Source organism: Dichomitus squalens (assembly GCF_000275845.1).
Source record: "Dichomitus squalens LYAD-421 SS1 unplaced genomic scaffold DICSQscaffold_82, whole genome shotgun sequence".
NCBI lineage: Eukaryota > Fungi > Basidiomycota > Agaricomycetes > Polyporales > Polyporaceae > Dichomitus > Dichomitus squalens.
In genome coordinates, this window is record NW_006766964.1 from 37,618 (window position 1) to 63,618 (window position 26,001).

The 26,001-nt window shown below is 54.8% G+C and overlaps 8 protein-coding genes across 8 annotated transcripts; 6 read left to right on the forward strand and 2 right to left on the reverse strand.

Annotated features, from left to right (window-relative positions):
- Window positions 1-1,057: 1,057 nt before the first annotated feature.
- On the forward strand, window positions 1,058-1,482 carry DICSQDRAFT_175084 (uncharacterized protein; the record flags this gene model as incomplete). Its single annotated transcript, XM_007370957.1, has 2 exons — window positions 1,058-1,359; window positions 1,386-1,482. 2 exons carry the CDS (start codon window positions 1,058-1,060, stop codon window positions 1,480-1,482), a joined length of 399 nt encoding a protein of 132 aa, XP_007371019.1.
- A 413-nt stretch (window positions 1,483-1,895) lies between these two features.
- Window positions 1,896-4,819, forward strand: DICSQDRAFT_130196 (uncharacterized protein; the record flags this gene model as incomplete). The annotated part of the gene is made up of 9 exons (XM_007370958.1): window positions 1,896-2,137; window positions 2,327-3,177; window positions 3,202-3,212; window positions 3,269-3,431; window positions 3,455-3,579; window positions 3,710-3,736; window positions 3,776-4,457; window positions 4,510-4,581; window positions 4,641-4,819. 9 exons carry the CDS (start codon window positions 1,896-1,898, stop codon window positions 4,817-4,819), a joined length of 2,352 nt encoding a protein of 783 aa, XP_007371020.1.
- A 1,071-nt stretch (window positions 4,820-5,890) lies between these two features.
- Window positions 5,891-8,074, forward strand: DICSQDRAFT_141377 (uncharacterized protein). Its single transcript, XM_007370959.1, has 5 exons — window positions 5,891-6,561; window positions 6,611-6,799; window positions 6,853-7,022; window positions 7,072-7,913; window positions 7,971-8,074. Exons 1-4 carry the CDS (start codon window positions 5,967-5,969, stop codon window positions 7,882-7,884), a joined length of 1,767 nt encoding a protein of 588 aa, XP_007371021.1. The 5' UTR covers window positions 5,891-5,966; the 3' UTR covers window positions 7,885-7,913; window positions 7,971-8,074.
- A 461-nt stretch (window positions 8,075-8,535) lies between these two features.
- On the forward strand, window positions 8,536-9,741 carry DICSQDRAFT_93860 (uncharacterized protein). The gene is made up of 3 exons (XM_007370960.1): window positions 8,536-9,014; window positions 9,076-9,133; window positions 9,195-9,741. Exons 1-3 carry the CDS (start codon window positions 8,659-8,661, stop codon window positions 9,309-9,311), a joined length of 531 nt encoding a protein of 176 aa, XP_007371022.1. The 5' UTR covers window positions 8,536-8,658; the 3' UTR covers window positions 9,312-9,741.
- Window positions 9,742-10,983: 1,242 nt separating this feature from the next.
- Window positions 10,984-11,789, forward strand: DICSQDRAFT_183922 (uncharacterized protein; the record flags this gene model as incomplete). Its single annotated transcript, XM_007370961.1, has 2 exons — window positions 10,984-11,568; window positions 11,619-11,789. 2 exons carry the CDS (start codon window positions 10,984-10,986, stop codon window positions 11,706-11,708), a joined length of 675 nt encoding a protein of 224 aa, XP_007371023.1. The 3' UTR covers window positions 11,709-11,789.
- Window positions 11,790-13,197: 1,408 nt separating this feature from the next.
- On the reverse strand, window positions 13,198-14,807 carry DICSQDRAFT_183923 (uncharacterized protein; the record flags this gene model as incomplete). Its single annotated transcript, XM_007370962.1, has 5 exons — window positions 14,556-14,807; window positions 14,408-14,448; window positions 14,191-14,353; window positions 13,918-14,140; window positions 13,198-13,865 (listed from the first exon to the last, which is right to left on the reverse strand). The coding sequence occupies exons 4-5, from the start codon at window positions 13,961-13,963 to the stop codon at window positions 13,198-13,200; spliced, it is 714 nt and encodes a 237-aa protein (XP_007371024.1). The 5' UTR covers window positions 13,964-14,140; window positions 14,191-14,353; window positions 14,408-14,448; window positions 14,556-14,807.
- A 518-nt stretch (window positions 14,808-15,325) lies between these two features.
- Window positions 15,326-16,219, reverse strand: DICSQDRAFT_141380 (uncharacterized protein). Its single transcript, XM_007370963.1, has 5 exons — window positions 16,102-16,219; window positions 16,005-16,041; window positions 15,853-15,946; window positions 15,727-15,778; window positions 15,326-15,677 (listed from the first exon to the last, which is right to left on the reverse strand). The coding sequence occupies exon 5, from the start codon at window positions 15,526-15,528 to the stop codon at window positions 15,337-15,339; it is 192 nt and encodes a 63-aa protein (XP_007371025.1). The 5' UTR covers window positions 15,529-15,677; window positions 15,727-15,778; window positions 15,853-15,946; window positions 16,005-16,041; window positions 16,102-16,219; the 3' UTR covers window positions 15,326-15,336.
- A 4,288-nt stretch (window positions 16,220-20,507) lies between these two features.
- On the forward strand, window positions 20,508-22,637 carry DICSQDRAFT_141385 (mitogen-activated protein kinase). Its single transcript, XM_007370964.1, has 8 exons — window positions 20,508-20,642; window positions 20,698-20,891; window positions 20,995-21,055; window positions 21,151-21,473; window positions 21,573-21,833; window positions 21,904-21,969; window positions 22,028-22,088; window positions 22,147-22,637. The coding sequence occupies exons 1-8, from the start codon at window positions 20,531-20,533 to the stop codon at window positions 22,230-22,232; spliced, it is 1,164 nt and encodes a 387-aa protein (XP_007371026.1). The 5' UTR covers window positions 20,508-20,530; the 3' UTR covers window positions 22,233-22,637.
- Window positions 22,638-26,001: the final 3,364 nt, after the last annotated feature.

A 26,001-nucleotide genomic window follows, 5' to 3' on the forward strand; every position in this document is an offset into this window, starting at 1 on the left:
CCGGTTAGTCCTCCGGTCCTAAGGTCACTAACGACCCCGGTACAAGTGCTGGCGGGCGCAAGTGCGTGGCCTGGCACAGGGATACCTGAAACCCCATACGCCTCGAAAGCGCAATAGGGTGCTGCACGATACTAGATACTAGACTACAAGCGCTCACGGGCACAACTGTGCAAAGTCACCGTGGCAGCAGTGTCGGCGGGCACAGTCAAGAGTTTAGGAAAGTGGAGGGGATGCACGGGCAGAACCGAGTGTCGACAGAGAGGGATGATGGGTGCGCGCAGTGATAAACGTCAACACAAAACTTCGGTCAGAGCGCAGGGCTCATAACCTGATAAACTCGGGGCTGTGAAGACAAAGATTAGATCCGACTAGAGTCGAAGCAAGATCTTCAGTCAGTAAGGAAAGACTATATTGCAGCAACGAACTGTACCTAGAGTCGAAGCAAGACTACAAAGGTCAAGTAAGTAACTACAAGCTAGAGATAGATGTAACGAAGTACTCACTCTTCAGTCAGTAAGGAAAGACTGAAGAGGGAGGACACAATCTGAAGTCCTTATATACTACAGAGAAGTGTCCATGACTAATCAAAGAGTGGTTAGTCACATGTACCATAGTGCGATGAATAATATGATGGTGAACGAATTGCGACGTATCGCACCATAGGATGAGTAAGAGATGAGTAAGGCATAGACCTGTCTAGACCGTTCTGGAGTAGTACGGATTGTCCTGGACAGTACCAGAAGAGTCCGGAAGCATAGCTATAGTACACGAGCAGAGAGTCCCAAATATGGTAACATACTACATAAGCGACTACAGCTAAGCGCTAGGAGATGCATAGCCTCGTGTAGTCCGGACCGGATAAGTCCAAGTTCAACAAGCCACCATGCTTTCTCCTTCCCCTCAGAGAGACAACGCAGAGCACCACCCTGAGACCAGGGGACGACAGTTGCAGCATCAGCAACAACAACAACAGCAACAGCAGCAGGAAGACGCGACGCGCAATCAGCCACCCTGAACCGACGCTGAGGAACGGGTGAGACAAGACCAAGACGAAGAGATGCGATCCGAATCGGACCTATTCACGGAGCGCGAGAGATCGACCGAGGAGGAGAGCCTAGCCCTGAAGAAGTTGAGAACTTCGAGGGAGACCTACTCTGTGAGCAAGGCCTGCACCATCGCTCGTGAGCACTCCCCGCTTAGAAAGATCCCGCCTCAGTCCGCTTGGGATGAGGAGAAGAAGAACATCCCCACTCCTGTCCGCCTGGACATCATCTCCGACTGGGTCAAGGCATACGGAGACAGAGAGCCGTATAACCTGATCTATGACGAAGCGCTCCATGCGAACCTGTCGACTGGAGTGTACGCGAACTTCTGGTCTAGCATAGGGACAAGGACAAGCCCGAGTTCCCCATGGAGGGGCACAAGCCGTTCACCCCAGGGCCCTTCCCCACGTCCACATCAGGAAACCTGGGAATCCCTTAATGCCCCTTAAACTCGCCTTTAAGGGCGTTAAGACGCTTAAGATGGCTTTAAGATCATATAAGACGTAAGAATTAAGATGCTCAATTAAGACACATTAAGACGATTAAGATGGGCGAATGCGAATACGTTCTACACCGTCGTCGCGTGCACCGGCCTCTGTCACAATGTCTGTACACGCTCCAACTGGTCTCTCTTGGTCTCTCACTCTGCTCCGCTCCATCATTGACACGCTGTACGGAGTTGAGGGTGAGCAGCTCGAAGATATGGCGTGGGAGAGCTAAGTGGCTTAAGGCGCTAAGCCATTAAGCTTATGCACGGTTTACTGATGCATATCAGCGATTGGCGCCACCGAGCAAGTCGAGGAGCAGAAGGAGTTCCTCCTCGCTTTGGTCCCCCACGGTGGAGGTCGCGAGATGAAAAACGCGGCGGGCAAGATCGCCCAATGCTTCCAGGAATTCCTCAGCTCTCTCCACTGTGAGAGCTATGGCGGCAGGGGTGTCGACGTCACGGTGCTCCCCCCGGACCCGAGGAACCCAGGCGGCCCCGGGAGCAAAAATCCCTTCGCACAGCCATGGACCTTCTACGTACAGATCCAGGAAGACCCAAAGGACCTCATGCGCGCCTTCTTCCTGTATCAGGAGCACTTCGCCCTAACGTACCCGGGAACTTCACCAAGGGCTGGGTGGAAACCGAGATTGCCCTCTGTGTTCGTAAATCACAAGTGGCCTTACCGTCTAATCGTGACCTTCTAACCCCATCGCCCATAAGCCGGACATCACTTTGTTCGCCGACCATGATGTCGATGCGGTTGATGCTTGGAAGAAGGAGTTGGAAACCGATTCAGCTCAGGCGACGAAGTACCGGACCCCACATTCACCGGCGCGGACATGGGCTTTGCGGCCTCTTTCATCGAAAAACTACTGAAGACTTACGACTGCTTCCAGGACCCTCCTGAGGGGAAGTTGAGAGAAAACTGGCAATTTGTGCTCCCCAGCAAACAAAGCAACCGCGACAAAGCTGAAGAAGCACTAGGTCAGAACATAGCGTACGCAGCGGAGATACTAAGGCGCCAACATCGGCACTGCTGCTACTCCGTTTTCGTTTTCGGCCGCAAAGCGCGCCTGGCTCGATGGGATCGCGCCGGGGCCATCGTGACAGAAGCTTTCGATCTTGTGGACGATCCACTGCCGCTGTGCGAGTTCTTCTGGTTATTCTCCCAGAATCTCTCCGAGGCGCAGCGTGGCTATGACCTCACAGTTCACCCCGTCCTCTCGCCGGATGACAGTGAGCGTTTCCATCAAGCCATCAGAAAGCACGCGGAGACGCAGCTCAGTAAGCAGAAGACAATCGAGGAGGCGGTCAAGGAGCACTACTTCGAGGATTGTGTCGTGTCTATGTGGATAACCACAGCTTCGGCCGACACGGACCAGCAATTCCTCGTGTCGCGCCCTCTCCTCACACCTTTGACGTTCGTAGGACGCGCATATCGCTTATATTGGGCTCTGGAATGCAGCACCAATCGTATCGTCCTCCTCAAGGACTCATGGAGGTACCCCCTGGATCATTTCCAGCGCGAGGGGACGATCATGGAAGTCCTGTCTGACGTTCCCAACGTCCCGAGTGTTGTCTGCCATGGTGATGTCCACTGGGTCGAAGTCACAGCGAATGATGAGGAGTATATTCTTGACGTCCACGGTGAGTATCATTTGCCCGCACCAGGCCCAGGACTCGTAAGCCATTGACCTTGACGTGATTAGATGATGTATATCAAACAACGCACACTCAGAGGTTCATCGACGAACCTTGGGTCTGTGGATTCAAAGAGGCACTGAAGCAACGAATCTTCGAGCGCACACATTATCACGTTGTGGTGGATGCCGCCGGTTACAACTTGCTCGACCTGAGCGGAACATCGGAGCTGTTGCATGGGTCGTTCCATGCTTTTAAAGGTGTGCAACCATACCATCTCTAGCGTACAAATCTGAGTCTGTTGAGGAGCTATGCGACATGCGCACGAATGGCATGGCTATATTCACGGCGTACTCGACCCATGGAGTGTCGTTCTTTATCGGCCTTACGGGTCTGATCGGCGTCGAGGTTACCTGATCAAATGGGACTTAAGTACGCAAGTCCCTGATGTACGTGCCTAATCTCGAAGAGTCGTCGCTATTCTGACTCAGTGCTACTACTGTTATAGATTCAATCTCATCTTCAACATGGACATCAGGTCTCATCGTGGCCAGTGGCTACAAGCGTAAGTACTCCTGCTCCGCTCCCAAGTGCATTTTCATAGCTCATGACCACTCATCAGCAAGACTGGCAATTCGTTAGCCAGGCTAGGCTTACAAACCATGCCCTTCCGCCCGGTCTCCTCCAGGATATGGAGTCTATGATCTGGCTTCTCATCTATTGCGGGCTCTTACGTCTTCAGCATGATCAGGAACCTGCGGAGACTCGACGTTATCTCGAGATGGTGTTTGATTTTTACTCACCTCAGGTCAAGGACAAGGGCCTAGGGCCCCTAGGCGGCACCGGAAAGCTTGCTGAACTACGGCAGAGAACTCTTATTCGAACGGTCCATTGGACCAACCACGTATTCCAGCAGTGGATACATACTCTCCTCGACGCCCGATCCCCATTAGACGACAATCCTTGCCGAGATGAGTTCAAGGCGTTGTGGAACCCAAGTACAATCGCGGCGATATGGAAGAACATGCTTTACCAGGACACCATTCCCGATGACGAGATGGTCAATAACCTTGACCCTGACCAACTCGGGACGGACATGGTATCCGCCATTCCCGCTGCTGTTGCTCGCACACAGTCGCAGATGCCCACGAGCATCAGCACGAGGTATCAGACACGCTCTATGACAGCGTTGAGGCACATGGAATCCGCGAAGAAGGCCGTCAAAGTCGAGTACCTTCGCGTTGGAGTGGCAGGAAAGGCGCCAGCCCATCATTCGCGAACCCACGGTATGAGCACCGTAAGGTTGATTCCTTGCAATCTTCTGATATTTGCCAACAGGTACATCAATGACGACATATACGCACCTTGCTGCAGCGATGCAGCCATTTGTGATGAGCGGCGGACTAGCAGGTATGTGCTCACGGCAAGCCTAGCATATTTGCAGATGAGCTCAAGTCTTGCCGGTACAGCCGCAAGTTCTCTGGAGACGGCGCATGGCCCGGAATACACGAGCATGACGCATAGATATGCGCAGCCTGTACCAGATGCGGATGGAGGAGCGTCATCACGTCCCAAACACGCACCGGCGCAGAGTAGGAAGGTTCAGATCAGTCTAGGCAAGAAGAGTGCATTGAGGAAGATGGTGTGATATGGTACGATGTTGCATGTATGTATTGATGAGGGAGCGTGAATGGCAGTAGAATCATGGTTGTAGCAAGTCTTACGCCGAAACGTTAGCTCTGACGACTCACGAAATAACCCCGCTACGCTCCGACGAGTTGTGATGCTGCTCTTTTGGACGCAAAAGTCGCATAATCGATTTGAGGGGTAAGTCTCTGCGAGTCTATGACTCCTTGACGGAGTGAGCGAACTTGAAGCTTTTGCGCGCAAGCGCTGAGGCGCCAAGGTCGGTGTTATGATTAGTCATCGTGGCCCCGAGAAGTTCGGCGTCTGGTTCGAGGTTGATGCCTTTCGTTCCACTCCCCTGCTCCGTGCCCTGATCCACTGCTCTCACAATCTAACACCGCTATCCCAGTCGTTCACATGGTTCGCTCTCATTCCAGGCACTCGAAGCTCGCCTACGATGCTCCCCTTGCCGTCTCCGATTCCGAATCCTTGTGCACCAAGGGGTTCAACTCTGCCACTGCCGACGCACGACACTACCAGAACGCACAAGAATCGAGGTCTTTCACGATTGGACCGATGCCCCCGCGCATCTTCTTGGACTGTTTCTTCGCTGCCACGCCCTTCGAACCCTCCTCTCACATGCTATCCAGCACCAATGCCTTCCGCTCGGTACCTCATAAGGTGTCGTCCAATTCGCAGATTTGCCGATCTATGGTGAGCTGTCCACGCTTGGTTTATTTCCGTCGTCTCGTTGATATTCGATCAAGGTCAAGGCTCTTAATAGGAAGACCACACATAAGTCGCGATGTCCTGGTTTTGTGTTTCGTACTTCAGCACCTGCCAAGCCCACGCCACGTTCTGCCATCCCCGCCCCCCATATTTGCTGCTATGCGGCGGACAGTATGCCAAGGATACACTCGCTGGCCTCGTCTCGCCCTGAGTCTGGATTCGCCGAACTGTTCATCGAGGTCAAAACCGACCCTTCCCATGATTTCTTTGTAGACCCCCCATCCGATGCGGGCGCCGACAACCTTGCAGCCCACGAGTTCGTGCACCAGCCTGACGACCCCAACTTGGTCCACGAGGCCCAAGCAGCACTCGGTCGACACGTCGATTATGCTGCGGAAATCCTCGCCCGTCAACACCGTTCTTTCCTATTCTCTATCTCCATGTCTGGCTCTTGCGCGCGTTTGTTCCGATGGGACCGCGCAGGCTGCATTGTGACTGAGTCCTTCGATATTCGCGAGCACCCTGAGATTCTATGCGAATTCTTATGGCGATTCTCGCAGACGTCAGACGTAGGCCGTGGCCACGACGTGACCGTCGAGGTGGCGACACCCGAAGAGGAACTACACTTCAAGGACGCAGTCAGAGGCCACGTACAACTTCAGCTCTCTATTGAAGGCGAAGCGCTCGAAAAGGCGATATTAGAGCATTATGCCCCGGGTCATGTTGCCGCTATTCACGTACTACCTCAGGACTGTACTTCCGCGCCAGACAACATACGTCGATTCATTGTCTCACGTCCCGTAGTCGCCCCGCTCTACTTGGCTGGCCGAGGTACAAGAGGGTACTGGGCGATGGATACCTCCGATCGTCGTGTCGTGTTCATCAAGGATACATGGCGCAATTGTGAAACAATGCCAGGTCGGGAAGGCGATCTCCTCCGCCACTTGCACGATCAAGGCGTACACTATATACCTTCCGTCGTCTGCCACGGTGATGTGCCAGACTGCTTTCCGGAAGAGCCTCGGCTCATTGCTAGTATGTCTACTGGTCAATCATCTGTATACCGCCGCTGAACCACGTCCAGGCAATGAATACCATGTCACTGCCACCGATGAATTCAGGACGCATCCTTGGGTCTGTCAGGTCGCAGGTCAAATGGTAACCGTATACAAGCAGGCGCATTACCGAGTCGTTCTTGGGACCGTTGGATATGGTCTGCGAAATTTTCGGGACACTGAAGAATTATTGCACTCGACGTATGACGTTTTCACAGGTATGTGTAGCGAGAGTCGACTCTCTCCGTGCAGACTACTCATTATACTCCAGCAATGAGGGAAGCATCAACAAAGGCCTCTCGCATCCACAGAGATATCAGTCTCGGAAACATAGTGCTTGTCAGGGAGCCTGGCCGCACAATCCGTAGAGGCTACCTCATAGACTGGGAGTCGTCATCCGAGGTCGATGAATCTGGGCAGGCACTCATCCCCGGACGCTCCGTGAGTGTTATGCTGTTAGGCCTGTACTGGGGACTCATCAACACGTCAGGGAACATGGCTGTTCATGTCGCAGAGAATGCTTTCGCATGTGAACGCATATGCAAGGCAAACGCTCGCAGACGACATGGAATCATTGCTCTATGTTATCCTATACCCTGCTCTGCGCTGGCTACCTCACGATTACTCCGATTACGAGCTGCCAGATCTACTACAGCGCTTCTTCGAAGCTCGGACGGAGATCCGAGGCATATCTCATGGAGGTAACCATAAACTAGCCAATGCGGTGTGCCGAGCGACGACAAGGGAGATTGACTTCAAGGACGCCTCATTTCAAGAGTGGCTGAACACTGTAATGGATTATCACTCTCCACCCGAGCCGCTTGAGGAAGCTTACGCAGGAAGGTGGTCGGATCCGTCTCACCTTGACAGATACTGGTCTGAATTCCTACAGACACACCAGTTGGCACGTAATGACCGCCTATCAACACGCTCAAGAGCAAGCTCTTCCCCTAACTCTGTCACTTCCACCGTAAATGAGGAGGATCGCGACGCTAGCTCAATTCCCAGCTCGTTGGGCAAACGCCGCGAGGCTCCCAATCCTCCCTCTGTCTTGTCAGAGCAATTGCCTAAGCGTACACGCAGGGCTTCTGCACGTCGACCTCAGCAAGACTTGGAGGCCTCGGCTCCGAGGCGCAGTCTGCGCAAACGCCAATCCGCGACCTCCGCGCAAGGGGTCGCTACGAATGATCATGCTCCTCTGCGGCAGCGTCTTCGCAGGCGCAGTGCGCCTGCGCCTACGCATGGCAAGCAGGATGTCATTCCAAACGACGCCCCTTCGCGAGGTTCGCGTAGACGAGCGTAGTTTTAGATTGCATGGCGAATGGTCTGATCGTACGTATCTTTTCGATTCCTCGTCTGCACGCGTCTCTGAGTCATGTCACGCTCTAGACCAGTGTTCCCGTGCATTAGTGCAAACCTTGCGGAAATACAGGTCTCAGGCGTTTGTATGGTGATCAGAGACCTTCGTGACCTCACCTGGAACTAGATCACGTAGCTCTGTATGTTCGCTTCTGCAGTATAATCAAATTGGTATCGTCTGGCTCCTCCATGCATGTTCATCCCATTCACCTGCTTTTTTGCCCTTGATTCAATGGCCCATGCGCGATGGTTATCGTTGTTCGGCCCTTCGCGGCATTAGGGATGGGTACGGGTCTACCCGTGGTGGTTTTGGCTGGACCCGTACCCGTACCCGGACGGGTGATAGGTATTTACCCGAGTGTCTCGGGTATCTGGGAAGGCGTTCCCTAGCGTGAGGTGTTGTACATATTGATGAAGAGCGGGACGAAGCATATTCGGTGTCGATACCGAGTCGTCTAGAGGCCGGCTAAAATAGCGAGAATGTCGCGAGAGAGCCTTGGCGCAGCGTTGCGAAACCATGCCAAATGCGGAAGGAGCCACGACAGTGCGTCCAGGGCCCGGGGCCGTCTCCAAGCTCAGTCTCATACTTCCACCTCGGTTTTCCGTTTGTACCTCTCACTCTTCTTCACCACTCTCCTTACACTATCGTCGTCTCTCTCGCTACTTGCACTGGACGCTGTCTACGCACAACGCTAGACACTACACACGCGCACGCACAATGTCGACATCTCCCCCGCCTTCCCCGCTCTTCTCGCGTTCATCCTCCGGCTCGTCGTCCGGGCACGGCTACATCCCTCTTGGCGTGCCTAAGGTCGCGAAGCTGCTTGTCAAGATGCGCCGGCACCGCTCCAAGGCGAAGGCGCACCACATCGAGTCCTCGTCCGGGCCCGCGCCACTCACTCACCCTGCACTAAGGGGCGACGGCGCAGTCTCACCCCAGAGGGTTCCGCTCGAGGAGAACGTGACGTTCGTCTGTCGGGATGGCGTGGACGTTGCGAAGCTGCTGAGGGCGGCGAGGGCGTCGCTGTACCAGAAGGCGGTAGAGGTTGGTGCGAATGTTCTGGTGGACGAACAGTGCGTCGTTTTTCTCTCTGCTGAGACGATCGGTGGACTGACTGCATCCTATCACCGCTAGGTGGTCATGTACGATCTGCGGGCCTAGGCATCGGTCGGACGGGACGTTCAGAGTCTACGTACGTCGTCTGTCTTTCCTTCGTACTCGAGGGCTTGCACGCTAACATATGCGCGGTGCAGGTCCGTTACTCCGCATGCGGCGCACGCTCGGACAAGCGCGACCCTCAACGGCCGGTCGCGCTCGAGAACGTGCGGGACGTCCCCGGGCTCATGACCATTGTCAGCAGGCTTGATTGACTGCTCAACACTCTTCTCCCTGCCCTCTCATCTCATCTCTCGATTCACCTTTCATCTCATCGTTCAGACCATCAGTAATATATTCGCCAGCCCAGTCATCCCTGCTGCATGCATCTCTCATTCCACCAACGTTTCCTCATCTCTACGCCACGACCCACGGACCTTCGCGGACGTTGTACATCAAAATCCGGATATAACGTATTCACGGGCAGACATCCCTATTCCCCTTCATTGTATCACCACCACCACCACCACCACCACCACCACCACCACCTACGCTTACTGTCCGTCCACGTACGACTCGCCGTAATTAGTCGACTTACGATACGCGTGTACATCATTGTTCGAGCCAAACACTTTTCTTTTCATTCTCCATATCGAATTCTCTTTAAGGTCACGCATTGCAAGAGCATCACGTTCGTTTCCCCCCAGCTGTATACGAAGTAAGCCGAAAATTCAATTGTTCCGCGTACGTCTGCGGCGATCTCCACTTTACCCCGCCCCCCATCGCCTCGTGTGTGCGTGCAGGACACGGGCCCGCCTCAACGTGTCTGCATATCGCGAAATGTCAGAGCCAGCTCGTGTCAGCGCGGGGCGGAGGGACTTGAGTCATCGGTGCGTGCTCCGGAACTTTGACATGGGGGCTTCGAATTGACGCTGCGCTCGCAGACTATCTGCGCGTGCGCAGGATCTGCTGTGGGAGTGCGTTCTGACTCCTAACTCTGACTTCTGCAGGAGTTCACGGGTATGAACGGATGCTGGCATCCGCTCAAGTGTCGACGTTCTCAATTGCTATAGCCAGTACATAGCTGGAGGTCCCCGCAGACTGGCCATCGGTTTGCTTTTTCAAACAGCGCTGATGGATTGTGCATGCTGTAGACGCCACGCCTAAGCTCCGCCCAAGACATGTCTACGCCTTACCTCATGCATCTGGGAAGGGATGCTGCAGCTGCAGCTGCCAGCCATTGAGTCTCATTCATAGATACCTTGCACGTAATCGCTTCTCGCTCCACACGTGGCCTCACATGCTGTGGCGACAAAGACTTGCACCACCACTGATCGGCCCCTCGAACGCTGCCATCTCGCCGGAGGCCCTCGACGCCCCCCCGACTCGATTGGGATGTCCTGCACGCCGTCTGCGATCGCCTCACAGACACCTCCGACATCCTCTCCCTCTCACGCACCTGCTCCGCTCTACTCCCGGCGGCAATGCAGCGCTTCCTTAGCGTCCGCCCCATCATGCCCAGCAAAGCCCGGTCGGTTTGCAACTTCCACAGCCTCATCTTTGCCGACAAGGCGCGTCGCGCTCCTCACGTCCGTGCTGTCCAGGTTCACATCGCCACCATTCCGATACCATATTCTCGAGACGGGGTCGCCGATCGCCTGCTTGCCATCATAGCTTGTGCCGACCGTCTCGAGAGCCTTGGGCTCTGGTACGACCAAGGCTTCTTGGATTCAAATTGACACAAGGCTACTGCCCGCCATCGTCGAGCTCAATACACTGCGATCCCTCTCCATCATAGATGAGTGCGGCAACATGGACGGGGTGAAGAGTGTTTTGGGAAACATCCGATCTCCTCTCAGAAGCCTCCGCGTCGATATCACATGGCCTCTCTTCTACTGCCTGGATCTGCTGCGAACGGGAATAGGACGTCACGCAGCGACCCTCGAGATGCTGCGTGTGTGGTGGGCCGACTTCGGAGACGACCATCGTGACTTTCACGAGGTGGCTCCTCAGCTTCCAGCACTCCGATCGTTCACTGTCGACTGTACCGACGGCCTCCCGCGAATGGCTTGTCTGTTGCAAGCATTCCCCGCACTGGACGACACCCTATCCTTCAATCAAGCCGAGGTAGCGTCATGGTGGCCACTGGACGATCGCCTGAACCTCGTTAGAGATGAGAACAAGCGAGCTCAGGAGTCCCATTGTTGGGCAGGCCTCGATCGTGTTTCCTGCGAGGCACGTGTTTTCGTCATTCTTGGTCTCATGTGCCCCATACGCCATGCAGATGTTGTCGATTGCTCGACCCTAACCAGGGATTCTGTGGCGACTGCCCTGCGCGACAACCCTCCTCGTCGGCTCACCCTTAGTGTAGAACTCGAGCGTGGTCCGTCGGTACTCCACGGGCTGTTCCCGTCTGAGCTGGAGCCTACGCTTACCCACCTCGTGGTCACCCTGCGCTGCGCCGAGGGTGATGACCGCAGGGGCCCCCCGGACTTCGACTTTCTCGCGAGAGTCCAGCTGGACGAGTTGCTTGTAAGTTCCCCGTGCATCGACCATGCGCATGCACCCACCAGCCTCTGCAGGACATGTTCCTTCACTCCATCGCGCGTCTGTGCCCGAGGTGGATCCGTCTCAGCTTTTACAGCCACTCTGACTCTCGCGCCGAGTTCTGAGAGACATTCGTGCGAATCGTGCGACATCTGCCGTTCGAGGAGGTAGCATCACGGCTAGCTTCTTCGATACCCTCGTTGAGGCTGGTGCATCTGATCACCTTTCACTATATGCCCCCAGAGAATTCCATGGCCAACGACAAGTGGTGGATCCACAAAGCTTTCCAAACGTCTCACGTCAACGAGGACCGTGGAGGTAACGGAAAGAGCACCCAACTGGTGGGGTTGAGTACCGAAGCCATGCACGAGATGTTCGCGAGGGAGGACATGCCGATAGACGTCACCGCGATGCAGGTTTGCGGCCCCTCAATCCCAATGATTTGTGCTGATCACTGGCATTCCCGGTGCATGCTCGCAAATACAGCACTTCACTAACGAGATGCGTCCCATCGACTGACCCGCGACGTAGAATAATATCCAGTGCAGCTTGGGTGTCCGTATGACTCGGTTTCGTACTCGATTGACTGCATTTGACCCCTGTTCCGAAGCCGCAATCAGGTGAATTTTGGCTACGGTGCGAGGTTCGGTAACCGAGACCATTGCAATTGGGCGCGTGTCTGTGATGTTCGTACTCCAGCCGTTCATGCACTTGAGGGATTAAGGCGCTGTCTCACTGTGGATCTAGACGGCATCTGAGGGGCCGCTGATTTGCGGCGTTGTCTCTACGATGGGGAGACCTCCCCTATTGTTGGGGGTGTCGTCGCCTTATTGTTGATCACTTGCGCACATAAACATGGCTTCACACTCAAGTCTCCTGCTTTTCGGGTCACGAAGAGGCGCTCGTACAGTGTCTTTCCTCCACGCTCCATGCCGACGAAGCCCTCACCTTCGAGCAGCCCATTACAAACCGCCGAGAATTCCTCAGTGGCTTCGACTTCGCAAAACGTGTCGGTCTCGTGGGGTACCACTTATTTCGAGCACAAGTCTGGTCTGAAGCTAGACTTGAACATTGTGTAGGGCCGGAATGTCGCGATCCTCTCTATGTTTTCGAAGCAGGAGATCCCCCGGATTACCGAGCAGATGCGGCGCTACGCCTGCGACTTAATGGATGACATGGGAGTACGCTAGAGTGGTCTCTGGACCGTAGGCTTGCGGAATGCATCCCTCCTTTCGACCCGCAGTTGCTCATCAGCAAAAGTGCGAAAATCGCTTTGGGGATTGCCGGTATGGCCTGAAGCGCCGTTTCATGCGCGAGACGGCATGAGCACCCAATACGGGGGCAAGAGGGGCCCGTCCTCGCAATGTCTACAATATCGGGCGAGACTTGTCAGAAGTTTGCATGACGGCGCGCTAGTAGCGTATTTTTGCATGACAGTGCGTGCTCGCACAACGTTCAGTAGTCCTCGTGTCCAGTGAGGATAGTAACATCTATTCAAGTCATGTCAACCTATGGGACGTCATTAGGAGGGGTCGGCTTCCTGATGAGACGGTGTTGACCTGGTGCATGGGCACAGATTTTATCTGAGGCTATGTTATATTCACTACATAGCGGTCAAGCGTTCACGAGCAAGCTCAAGCTCGTCTTCATCCATATGGGGCCACTCAACCACCAGAATGTGTCTCCCAAGTAGCAGTCTCCACAGCTACTCGTCCCCCTGGGCGTTGCGGCGGCGGCAGCCATGAGACGCTCCTTCTCAGCCTGCGACACCTCGATGGCCTGTCCGTCGACCTTACCATCGACCTGACCGTCGATCTTACCGTCGAGCAGCACGACCTTGCTCTGTGCAAGCTCCAGCTCTGCGAGTCCGCACGCGCAGTCTTTGGACGCCTTCTTCCGCTGTGGTGCACCGTAGGCCGCGGGCTCGTACGCTGCTGGGACCTTCTTCGACGCCTTCTCCGGGTCTGCCTTCCGCCACAGGGAGAGTGCGGCAACGGGAGTGGTTCTGATGAAGGTAGATGCCTCTGTGGTGTGTGCAGGCTTTAGCGCGATGAAGGTGCCCTTCTTCTTTGTGCTGAGGACGGTGAAGCCGGTGGGGATGAGGTTAGAAGGAAGAGTTGGAAGAGAGGCGCCAAAATTGAGGAGGTGGAGCGTGCCTAGTGGCTTGAGGCCCTTTAGCAGATGCGGAAGGAGGTCGGGTGTCCTTGGCACGAAGTTTTTGTACTCAGGCGTGGGCAACGAAACGTGCACAGATGCGAACTTGGAGAGAGGGAGAGTTGTGGCTGGAAGTGAATGAGACCATGCGGGCGTCTCGGATAGCATTGATGTACATACCCCCGTCGAGGAACCTGTCGACTAGATGCCTCCCAACCTCGCGCATATCCTCCAGTGATCAAAGCCTGATACTTTCCATCGTGCGCAGTCGCGGGGGAGCCTATAGCGAGTGCAGGGCCTCTTGCCGGAACGGCGCTGCGACGCAGGAGGTAGTGGACGAGGGAGGGCTAGGCCGGGATGGCGATGTCAACCGCGTTGATAAGGAGGCTGCGGGACTATGTGCCTTGATGGATGGTTAGGGGGGACAGAGAGAGGGAAGAGAAAGGGACGTACTTGCACTCTTCTTAAAGTCGCTTGAGCTGTCGTCTGCGCAAGCGAGGGCGCGTTCATACTCTGTATGTGCCTGGAAGCGTGTGAGCAACGAAAAATGGCAGAAGAGGATCTGTGAAAGGCATGCGGTGATGACCTGGTTGTACTTTTCCTTCAAGACCTGGAACTTACGTGCTGTCAGTCCTTTCGAGTGGGCGAACGGGGCAGAAACCTGGCGTACTTTTCCTTGTATCGGGTGCTTTTACGGTGAGATGTAGATGGCTGGAAAAACATGAGGGTGGCGAGCAAAGACGGATAGGAAATCGCAGGGAGGGTTGAGACCTTGAGACTTCCGGCAGAAGAGACATATGCGACGCTGACTTACTCACCTGTAGATGGATTTTCCGCCTACTTTTCAGCAACCCTCACCTGCTAATCGCCCTCTTGAGCAATGGCTTCTGAGATTCGTCTTATATTGCCTTTGACGTTGAGTGTTGCTGTAGCCTGCTATAGCTGCCTTTGCGCATGTCTTGAGGCGAGAGTTCAGGTTAGTCGCTGATTCTTCCACCCACAACAAAATGTAAATGAGGACAGACAGAAGCAGGAGTTGAACAAGTGCGCATATACATAGTGGTGATGGCGAGAGGGAGCACAATATCGGTAGCTAAGTTTCCTCTTGCCCACTTGCCAGCGCGAGCACGTGTTCGACGGGTTGAACGCGTCCAGTGAGTAGACGCTCATGCGCGTCATAGCTCTCCATTCTTGCGCTATAAAGAGTGTCCTCGCGCGAGAAACTGTCAATTCCCTTCTTTCCCTCGTACTCATACGATCTCTCTCATATCACGTCCCTCAAATCCCAAACTGTCGACGGTGACTCTTACAAGCACTCACTCTCAAGCTGAAGGACCCACTGCGCGGCATTCGTGCGCTGTACGTTCATCTTCAGGCGCATATATGTGCTGATCTCCTGACTCTTGCTCATCGCAGCGCCATCGCTGTCCTGCCAGCCTGAGGCCAGTAGCTCTACAGCATATTTGGCATGTACCACCATCGTGCTCACCCCCACGTAGCCACCACCTCTGCTATTCTCCAGCGGCCCGTCGGTTCTTGTGGACCAGGCACAAGTCACATACCCAAGTCTACTTGACGCAACACAAGGTAAGTCCCCTGCTATGTCCAGTAACTGTCCGGCATTTCGTGCTCTCTCCACGCTGCATGCCGATGCCGTTGGACTTGGCTCCGCCATTGTGCACGGGTATGTGTTCGCTCCATCATAACTGGCCCGGAGTCGTCGTATCTCAGAAGAGTCCACTGAACCCGGGTGACCGTGATTGCCACACACAAGCGCAGAGACATGCGCATGTCTCCTCAAGAGTTGTGGCTTTCGAGGGTTGAAAGCACTGAATACGTGCTTGGGGCATGCATCACACACGATGATGAGTAGTGTCAGCAAGGATCGAAACTAAGACACTAATTCTATAATCCCAGTCGTTCACGGAAGCCACAACAAAGTGAGTGAACATCTCGTTCCCTCGAGGTCATTTGCTGATACCCGTTCAGACGCATGGAATTACAGGGCTTTTCGAACACACGCACATCAGTACTCTAGTATGTAGGTGACCATCGCTCAGACCGCACCACGTCTACCTTGTTTCTGCGTCCCGCTGATATTTTATCGACCATAAGGACAATCACGATGCCGCTATGTTAATGGGCATAGGCACAAACCTAACTGTCTAAGCATTCCAATCGCTTTCCCTTGGGTCCGGGATATGTGTAAGTACGTGGGCTGCCATCTCCACTCCTTCTCTTGCACGTGTTTGAATCACGCACCCCAGTGTTTTTGAGAGACACCATTGGCTGGGTCATCGGCCGGTGAGTACCGTCTTCCCCATCTGTCGAAGATGCCTGCATACTCACACACGTCGCCCTCAGGCCTGCCCTCCTTTTGAGTCGGTATCTATTCATTGGCGTTCCATATCCAGTAGGGCAGGTTGGTCTGTTCTCGTTGTGTATACGTAGTTGTGTGTATTCCGCATTTACAATATATTTCTCTGCGCCTTCTAAGCCTGACCACATACTCATAATGCAAGCGAAAATCATTGTCAATTTCAGCAGTACAGAATCTGCTCCCTGGTCTCCTCCGATTGCCCAATACGAGGAATCCGAAGACGAGGAATCCGAAGGGAGGTCCGGATTATCATGCAACATAAGCCCCTTATTGCCTCGCACTCCACCAGCTTTTTGTATTAGCCCCGTCTCGCAATCCCAGCAATACCGGGCAATCTCATAAGGTCTGGCGCTCGGACGCTGTCATCGCGTGGTACTGCAATCTTAGCAATACTAGGCAATACCGCCAAGATCTCGGCAACATTGCATGGTATTTCCGCGTATTGCCTGGTCATGCAGGTGGTCCACCCACATTGCTTTGTGTCGGAAACGCGACAGGTCCATTGGAATAGTACTCGAATCATGCCTTATATTTCCACACTTCCCTGAACAGGCACGGGTATGTAATCTACAGAGAGATTTTTACACTTTTGCTGATGCTTGCTGATACTACATGCTGCCAGTATTAGACGTCTTGCGCTCGCACTATCTCCCTGATTGTGCCTTTGCCTATCTCGCGCCTCTTGTTCGGCGCAATTCGTGTTGTACTGATGAATCAAGGATAGCGCGACCTGGTTCAAAGCTGCGTACAATATGGACTGCGACTACGAGCGAAGAATCGCGATAAGCCATGACACGACACGTAGCACTGGTACAAGGCACGTGGTCGCGCTAGGAAAGCCGCCCTCTGACCCTGGTCGGACGCAGCAGCTGGCCTTTGAAATTTGAGGTCCAACTGGATGGTCGACACCTCAACTACGGTCCGTCGTTTCGAGCCCCTTCTCGGGCGGTTGTATCTTCATAGACTCTATTCTATACATACATACCGCGCCCAATCTAGGTACGAACTTATACAAATACGCCGGAGGGGGAGGAGATCATCCGCCAGACTGGCCGGCGCGCAATCGCAGCTATCCGGCGAAAGAGGCCTTCCGAGTCCCGACGCCTAAGCAGGCCGAGACGCCCGACTCGCCCGCAGAAAGGTTGCCTTCCCACCTATCTGAGGCTATCTCCATCTTGACCACAGATCGGCGTAGTCCCATTTTGTACTGGCGTAAAGGAGGTAGCACCCCGGGCCTCACGTACATGAGCTGTGTTCGTGACGGTTTGTGGGTATGGCGAAGAGGTGCGTGGTCAATGGCCACCTCGGATCTGTCGGGCTAGTGACGGAGGGGATCGGTGGGAATGAGACTCCGACCCTCTGGGAGGGGAGAAAGGAGCAGAATGTATACGCCGCGTAGCGTAGCTCTTGCGCCTTGCGGGAGCCAGTCAACCGCGGGACCCGACCCACGCTTGGCATGTGCAGATGCGCGAAAGGTAGGCAAGCGCAGGGGGAAACCAGTGGCACGAGTGCGGAAACTTACCTTGTGCATGAGTTTGGAATGTACAACCGTGGACGGGCATTCGTTCGAAAGGCAAGACAGAAGCTGCTTAGGTGCAGGAAGAAACGGCACAAGCCCGCGAACGATGCCCATGACGCGCTCGAGAGGGCGGTGTTGACGCTGCATGGGCAGCGATACAGGTTGTGGACCAGTTCAGCACACGCATGGCGGACTCCAGGAAAGAGCGGACACACTGCGCCCGTCCCGTAGGTGCCATCTCAGGCGTGTGTGTGTGGTGATATGCGGCGAAGTTACTGCTCTCTCGGGTCCAGTTGTTTGCGGAGGTGTCCCACCCGTGTACTACGAGTTTATGATACCTGCGAAGGGATGTGAGCATGAATGAGAGTTCCGCGATCGGTCCATTGCTGAAACACTACTGGCAGTGGCGAAGTGGCGTATGAGAAGAAGGCAGTGAGGCAGCGGACGCCTTGTCCTAACATCACCTGTCAGCGGCGTGCGCGAGAAGGATGGGAGGTGCTCATGGAAGATGCGAGAATGAAGCACACCTGTTTCGCACTCACGCGGAGCGGGATGAATAATGCGCCAGCCAGCTTCATTTGCGATGGTGTCCAGCGGCGAGAAGTGCGATTGCAAAAGGACGAAGAGATCGAATGAAGCGCACCAGCACTGGTAGCGTGTTGCGATCGCAATCGAAGCTACGGCGCTTCCTAGATATCAATTGATATGGGCGTATAGAGAGGCCTCCATCGAAAGTATCCTAAAAGCGGGCTAGGAAGAAGGGAGGGAAGGATGGTATCGAGGTCGGTGCGGGAGGATTCGCGTCCACGCACTGTCTGGGCTCGAGGTACAGCATACAAGATCAGCGCGAGCTGTTGGGTAGTATCGGGTACTTGCTAAAGAGGAAGATCAACTCACCGGCTCGACCCCCGGCCATTGTATACGTATCCGCGAGTGTCTGCTATGACAGCTCTCAATCAGAGTCGTAGACGCTAGCGCCCTCCTCACCCATACATCGGAACAACCGCTTCGAGCATAAGCCGGGATTAACGCACGTTGTGGCGTTAGCTCAGGATGAAAGGTTGAGCGAGTGATGACAATGAGGCGATGCGATTTCCACTGTATGTGCCTTCGCTGTCTCGATAGACAGCCACAGCAGGACTCCCACTGTGTATTCGATGCGAGGTGATTTCTGGACACAGCCTTGGACGGAATGATGAAGGACAAGACGGAAAGGGGTATTGTGGCGGGAGTATTTCCAGGGTCTATTCTCCGTCCGTCATTCAAACGTCGGCGGAGTACATAGGAACATATCAAGATTCGCAGACGACGGGCACGGGGCAGGATGCCGTTCCTCTGGATAGCAGGACCGTTACAGTGACGGAATCGGCCACTGCTCACTTGCTGCTCTCGAAGCATGCAATCGGAGAGTCAGGCGTGATTTCCTCGTGCCTCATAAGGATTGGACTGCGGTATTTACGCGACCTATGCCCACAGTCAGCGCTGATGATCACGAACCGATAAATAGACTTGACGCACATTGACACGAAGCCGTGGGTCGGGAGGTGATCCGGCTCTGCCATCGCACTGCGCCCGAGCGACGGGCAGTGCCCGTAGCGAGAGATAGCTGACGTAGGTGTCATCAGTCTGCGTCTGACCACATCCACGATGGCGCACGTGTACTGGTTGTTCTGTCAGTGGGAAACGTCAGAGGTGCGTCAACGGACTCGGTGCGTTGGAAAATGGTTATCTGGAGTTGCGACAGTGAACTCGGAGATGGCGCACCATCCTTCGGTGACCAACTCTAAGTCGGGGTACGCCACAGGATCTGCAGGCACCGGAGTCGAAAGAGTGAACGATACTTGTATCGGCACGACAGGCCGTCAAAGAGGGTATAGCCGGGGTGCTAATCAAACATCTCAGCAATCTTGATTGTTCTCCACACCCCACCATACGGCCTCATAGCGTCTGTGCATTGAAGTGGTTGAGGAGCTGCAACTGCAGTCGATGGAAGTACTGACAACGGCTATAGGTATCATTGCATAGCATTGAAGGATTGACAAGAAACCGTGACGAGACACGCACAAGACATGCGGGCCAAGAGCTGATCACAACACATCTGTCAAGCAGAACGATGTGGGCTGCACTCCCGGCGGCGAAGAATGGCGACTAGATAGGTGCATCACTCTTCCTGATGCTGCCACAGTCTTGGAGAGACGTGGACTATAGTGGAGACTTCTCACGTCGTGCCAAGAATATGCGAGCAGCGTTCTGTAAGCGGAAGAGATACCACTCGCGTACACGACCTCCAAGGGCAGCTCGGGGCGTGTGAGTATGCTTGTCTGAAAGCGCAAAGCAGGCCGACAGGCTAAGAAGGACAACTTGAGAGAGCATTTCGGCGAGCTGTTGGAACGATGTTTACAATTGGCCACTGGGCCAGCGCTCCTTGGGCTTGTTTGAGCATCACCGTCGCGGACACATGCACGACAGTGCACGACGTGGTTTCAACGGCCGTCCATCTGTCTGTTAGCGAGGGAAACCTGGCACAGTGATGATCACGAACGCGCATTGAGATTGCCGCTTCGCCCACGGAGAGAGCTTGACGCTTTTGGGTCCGTTCTTCACGACATAGGGGGCGTGCAATCAGATCTTGATATGCTGAGGCCGTCGGAAACGTTCCGCAGGCACCCGCAGTGCAGATCAGTGTGCGAAAGACAACAGAAACGTCGGAGACGATATGTCGTTGCTCTGGGGACGAGCTCAGCGCACCCTGCGACGAGATCGCGCGTAACCGGCCGGGCGTCTCCGTCGAGTAGACAACAAGATCGGCTCTATATAGACATTCTCCTCCGTCTGCAGTCACTGTCTTTTGTTCCTCTTCCCGCCCTCCTCCTTGTCTTCCTCATACACCCACCATGCCCGACCAGACAGCCCCTGCTGCTCAGCCCGCGGCTGCCACCAAGTCCAAGCACAGTCACGCAGCGTCCCAGGCGCAACCGGCACCACGAAAAGTGCGATTCAATGTCGGTGCGTACGCTTCTCCAGGTTCACACACGCCCGTCTTCGAACAGGGCACACACAGGCACCCAGTACCAGGTCCTCGACGTCGTAGGAGAGGGCGCGTATGGCATCGTATGTTCTGCCATCCACAGACCAAGCGGGCGCAAGGTCGCCATCAAGAAGATCGCTCCCTTCGACCACTCCATGTTCTGTTTGCGTACCCTCCGTGAGCTCAAGCTCCTCAAGTTCCTCAGTGAAGCCGGTGTCAGCGAGAACGTGCGTACGGTTCTATGACCGTCGATCGACTGTGCCGGTCCATCCGGACTCGGTGCTCAGGATAGACGTGTGCTGCGGGCTGACAGACATCGACCGAAAACAGATCATCTCAATATTGGACATCATCAAGCCGCCATCTATAGAGCAGTTCAAGGAAGTCTACTGTGCGTGGGATCCGTTGCTTAGACACGAACACAACCTAGGTCTGTGTCTGCGCTGAGAAGCGTACTGACAACGACCGCGCCTCCGCGTTCTGTAGTGATCCAGGAGCTGATGGAGACCGACATGCACCGCGTCATCCGCACGCAGGACCTCTCCGACGACCATGCTCAATACTTCATCTATCAGACACTGCGCGCCCTCAAGGCGCTGCACTCCGCCGACGTCATCCACCGGGACCTCAAGCCCTCTAACCTCCTTCTCAACGCCAACTGCGACCTTAAGGTCTGCGACTTCGGCCTCGCGCGTTCAGTGCGCACGGCGGAGCCATCAGGGACAGAGACGGGTTTCATGACTGAATACGTTGCGACGCGATGGTATCGCGCGCCGGAGATCATGCTTACGTTCAAGCAGTACACCAAAGTACGTACCGCGATCTTCCTTCGGCGCCTGCTCCTCTCGCTTGCGGCACAATGCCACACGGCCACCTCTGTTCGCGCTTCCTGACCACATTGCCATCAGGCCATCGACATCTGGTCAGTCGGCTGCATCCTCGCCGAGATGCTTTCCGGCAAGCCACTATTCCCGGGCCGCGACTACCACCACCAGCTCACGCTCATCCTCGACGTCCTCGGAACACCAACGCTGGACGAGTTCTACGCGATCACCACCCGGCGGTCGCGTGACTATATCCGCGCGCTGCCCTTCCGGAAACGGAAGCCGTTCGCGCAGCTGTTTCCGAACGCGAACCCCCTCGCGATCGACTTCCTCACGAGGACATTGGTGCGTCCCCCCGCGTGGCTGCAGAGTGGTCATTTCTGTTGCTGACTTGACGCGCGCGTATGCATCGTAGACTTTCGATCCGAAGAAGCGTATCACAGTGGAGGACGCACTCGCGCATCCATATCTCGAGGCATACGTACGTAAGCTTCCTGTGTCCGGATTTACACATACTGAGGTGTCATTGGTCCTTGCAGCACGACCCGGAGGACGAGCCTGTAGCGCCTCCTCTGGACCCTGAGTTCTTCGAGTTCGATCGTGAGTATCCATACGTTGACTGTCCTCGCCGCTGTCGCTGACGGAACCTCGCGTGTAGTCCACAAGGATGACATCAGCCGCGAACAGCTTAAGGAGCTGCTCTACGAAGAGATCATGTCCTTCCGCCCGCCACCCATCTCATAATCATCTCACACGCGCCTCACCCACATATAGTCAATGTCGTTCACGTCCGCTCACATCACTCGTGCTGTCTCGTTCTATCATACGTGCGTCTTGTTCCCATAGGTGTGCGGGCTTCGCGTGGCTGACGGCCGGCTGTCCCTCTAGCTAGCTCATTTCTGTTGAAAAATGTACACTGCATCCCCATCCATTTACGACTTCGTACTCCTTCCGCCAATGCTCGTCGACGGCAGCGCCGTTTCCTTCACTGCGCCTGAACGCCCTTGTCCCTTCAGTAATTTCAAGTCTTTAAACACCGTTTTCAGGACTTATTCGCGTCGGTTGAGGGTACGGTCGGTCGTCCGTCTGTTTGGCAGTAGTGATAGAGTAGCTGGTTCATCTTGTCTCACCATGTACGTTATCGCAAAGCAGAACATCGAAGCAAGCTGTCGTTGGACGGGCCGGCGTGATGACTGTGGAAGCTGATCGATTTTCTTTGAAGAACTCAACTGGCATAGGCCTCATCAGATGATAGCTCCCAGCGTATGCTGGACCGCTGAGGCTGTCTGAAAAGTCCAGGTCGAGGTAGTGCGGGGTAGACATCGACGCCGACGCGAAGGATATCGCCGCCCAAGGGGTACGTGCACCCATTGTCAGGGCTGTTGAGTAATGCTATAGTGATGAGGAGTGAAACTCGCAAGACCGCAGTGTCGAGGAAGAAGGCGAAGAGGAAGAGGTCACGTAGGACGGGGAGATAGCCCGCAGGTACTATGGGATCTGATATTAGTGGAGACGATCAACAACCTCCCTCCGTCCAGCCGCAATACATATGCACACACGGAGCACACACAGTCGACCGTTGCGGTACGATCATACTGGACATTTACCTAACGTTCTCACAATGTTCCTCATGAACATGTTCCCACGGCACATATCGGGTCAAAGCTACGTATGATCTGACTGGCGCGGTAATGCTGGCACTGTCCAGGACTCCCGGTTGAACACGAACGCGAACCCACACTACTTCGTTGGCCCTCAACATGAAGGACGGTAGGTAGCCTTCTCCTCAGTCCTTTCGAACGCCACAATCCCGTCGAACGGTCGTGGTACACCTCAACTCGACTGGGACGTACTACATACCATCTGCGATCATTTGACCGATACCTCCGACATCCTCTCCCTCTCTTGCACCTGCACCTCTCTTCGTCCAGTAGCAATGCAGCGCTTCCTCAGCGTCCGCCCCATCGTACTCAAGGACGCTCGCTCGACGTGCAACATCCACAGTCTTATCTTTGCCGACAAGACGCGTCGCGCATCTCACGTACGCGCTCTCCAGCTTACCACCTGGGACTTCGGCACGTCGTATGACCGGAGCGATGTTGCGGACCGCCTGCTTGCCATCCTGAAATGTGCCGATCGTCTCGAGAGCTTTCATACCTCTGACGATATTCTCTCCTCCGAATTTGACACTAGAATCCTCCCCGCTATCGTCAAGCTCACTACTCTGAGAGAACTCTCTATTGCATGTGGTCGATATGACCTCGGGGAAAAGAACCCGATACTGAGCATCCAATCGCCTCTCAAGATTCTCTATGCTGGCTTCCGGACCACCCGATGGACTTGTCTGGGGCAGTTTGGACACGACAACAAGCCGTCATGTCGCGACCCTCGAAGTGCTCCACCTGGACTGGGTAGACTTTGGTGACGACAACCATAGCGTTCACCAAGTCGTCACTGAATGTCCAGCGCTCCGGTCGTTCATCGTCAACTATGCCGAAGGCCTTCCGCGACTTCCTTGTCTTCTGCAAGTGTTCCCTGCATTAGATGATACGTTAGCCTTCAACGATCAGGGTGGCCGCAGGTGGTGGAAACTCAATGACGGCCTCTTGCACCGCGTTCGAGATGAGAACAGGCGGGCTCAGGAGTCCCACTGTTGGGTAGGCCTCGACTATGTTTCCTGAGAGGTGCACATCTTCGCTCTTGACCTCCAGTTTCTTGAATACGCCACGCGAAGATCATCGACTGCTCTGCTCAGACCAGAGACTACGTCGCCACTGCCCTTCGCGACAACCCTCCTCGTCAGCTCACTCTTCTTATAGAGTTCGAGCGTGGTCTGTCGTTCTACGACGGGCTTTTTCCGCCTCAGCTGGGGACCACCCACGTCACGGTCATCTTGACGTACTCACAAAGTCACGAAGAGGAGTACCTCGCGGACATGAACTTCATCACTGACGTCCAATGGGACCAGTTCCTCGTGAGTAACCCATGTATCTGTCCTGGCCTTGCACCAATCGGTCATTGCAGGATACACTTGTCCGCTCCATAGCGCACCTGTCCTTGAGGTGTCTCAGCGTCCGCCGTCAACTTCTACATTAGTTTTTGGGACGACGATCGCACAGGCCAGCGTCTTGAGCTCTCCAAAACATTTCTGCGCACTGTGCGGAACCTTCCGTTCGAGCAAGTTGCATCTCGGCTCGCTTCTGCGATCCCTTCGTTGGAGCTTGTGCGTCTGATCACCTACGGCGATATGCGTCGGGACCGGTACCGTTCTAAGGACACGTGGTGGATCGGCAGAGCGCTTCGAGCTTCCTACGTCACGGACGAGAACGGTGGAGGCGGCAGAAAGCGCGTCCAGATGGCGGAGTTGAGCACCGAAGCCATGCATGAGATATTCGCGAGGGAGAACATGCCAGTAGACGTCGAGGAGGTGCAGTAGAAATTTTGGATCGACTCGATCATTGATGTGTGCTGATTCCTGACATTCCCCGTGTATTGTCGCGAACACAGCGGTACACTTCAAAGATGGAGTAGCCTACACAAACGTGACGCAGATCCGCAAAGTAGAGTATTGTCCCAATGCAACTCGCGTCTGAGTACATTTCGTACACCGTTCGCGATGGGATCGATTACTCGTATGTTCCCGTTGTTAGGCGCACGGCTACAAAGCACGGCAGAGAAGCAGAGACAGAGGAGTCTGGTAGCTCTCAGCGCAGCCTTTTTGCTTCCATCCTGTTCAACACGACCATGGACATCTTCTGTGTGATCTGAAGCTCGGGGACCGCCTGGACTCGAGTCGAGCTCGAGCACTTGCTATCCACAAAGTCCGGACAGGTAGCCTACGGACTGTGCATCGGCCTCGAAAGCGGTGGTAGACAAATACCGCGCTTTGGGTGGACTCAGCTTGGAGAGTGTCTGCGAGAAGGCTTCGTCGTGTTCCAATGGGTTGGGTCGCGCGGGATGGGTCGTCCGCCTTCTGCCAACGGACGCAACGGTGAGGACACGAGGCAGAAAAGTTCATGTCCAAGCTCAATATCATCGATGAAAAGAGCAGAATTAGGTAGTACAGCGCGACTGGTAGTTGCACCGTTCCGGGTTTGATTCTGACGCGGGCCCAAGCGAAAGATTGGACCACGTGGTTATGCCACGGTTGGGCTCGGTTCGAAAACCTTTGTCCACGGACCACGACCATCTTCCAGAGAATGCCTGAAGATTACACGGTGGAAGTCATACTCGAAGACATCTAATTAGCTTCCATGACATGGACGCACCAAGTTCGCCAGCCTCAACCGCCGCCTCTGCATCTACCGCCGTGGCGGAACAGGCCCCTCCCTCTCTTGACCCAGGTGCCTCACCAGATTGACATGAAGAGGAAGAAATCAGAGACGAAGAAGGATACACAGACGAGGAAGAAATTCCAGATGGCATCGAACTACCTATGCGCCACTTCGAGTGGGGGGTGAGCTACTGAATTCCCCTCCATCCGAGCCTACATTGACACCGCGATGAAGGGCAA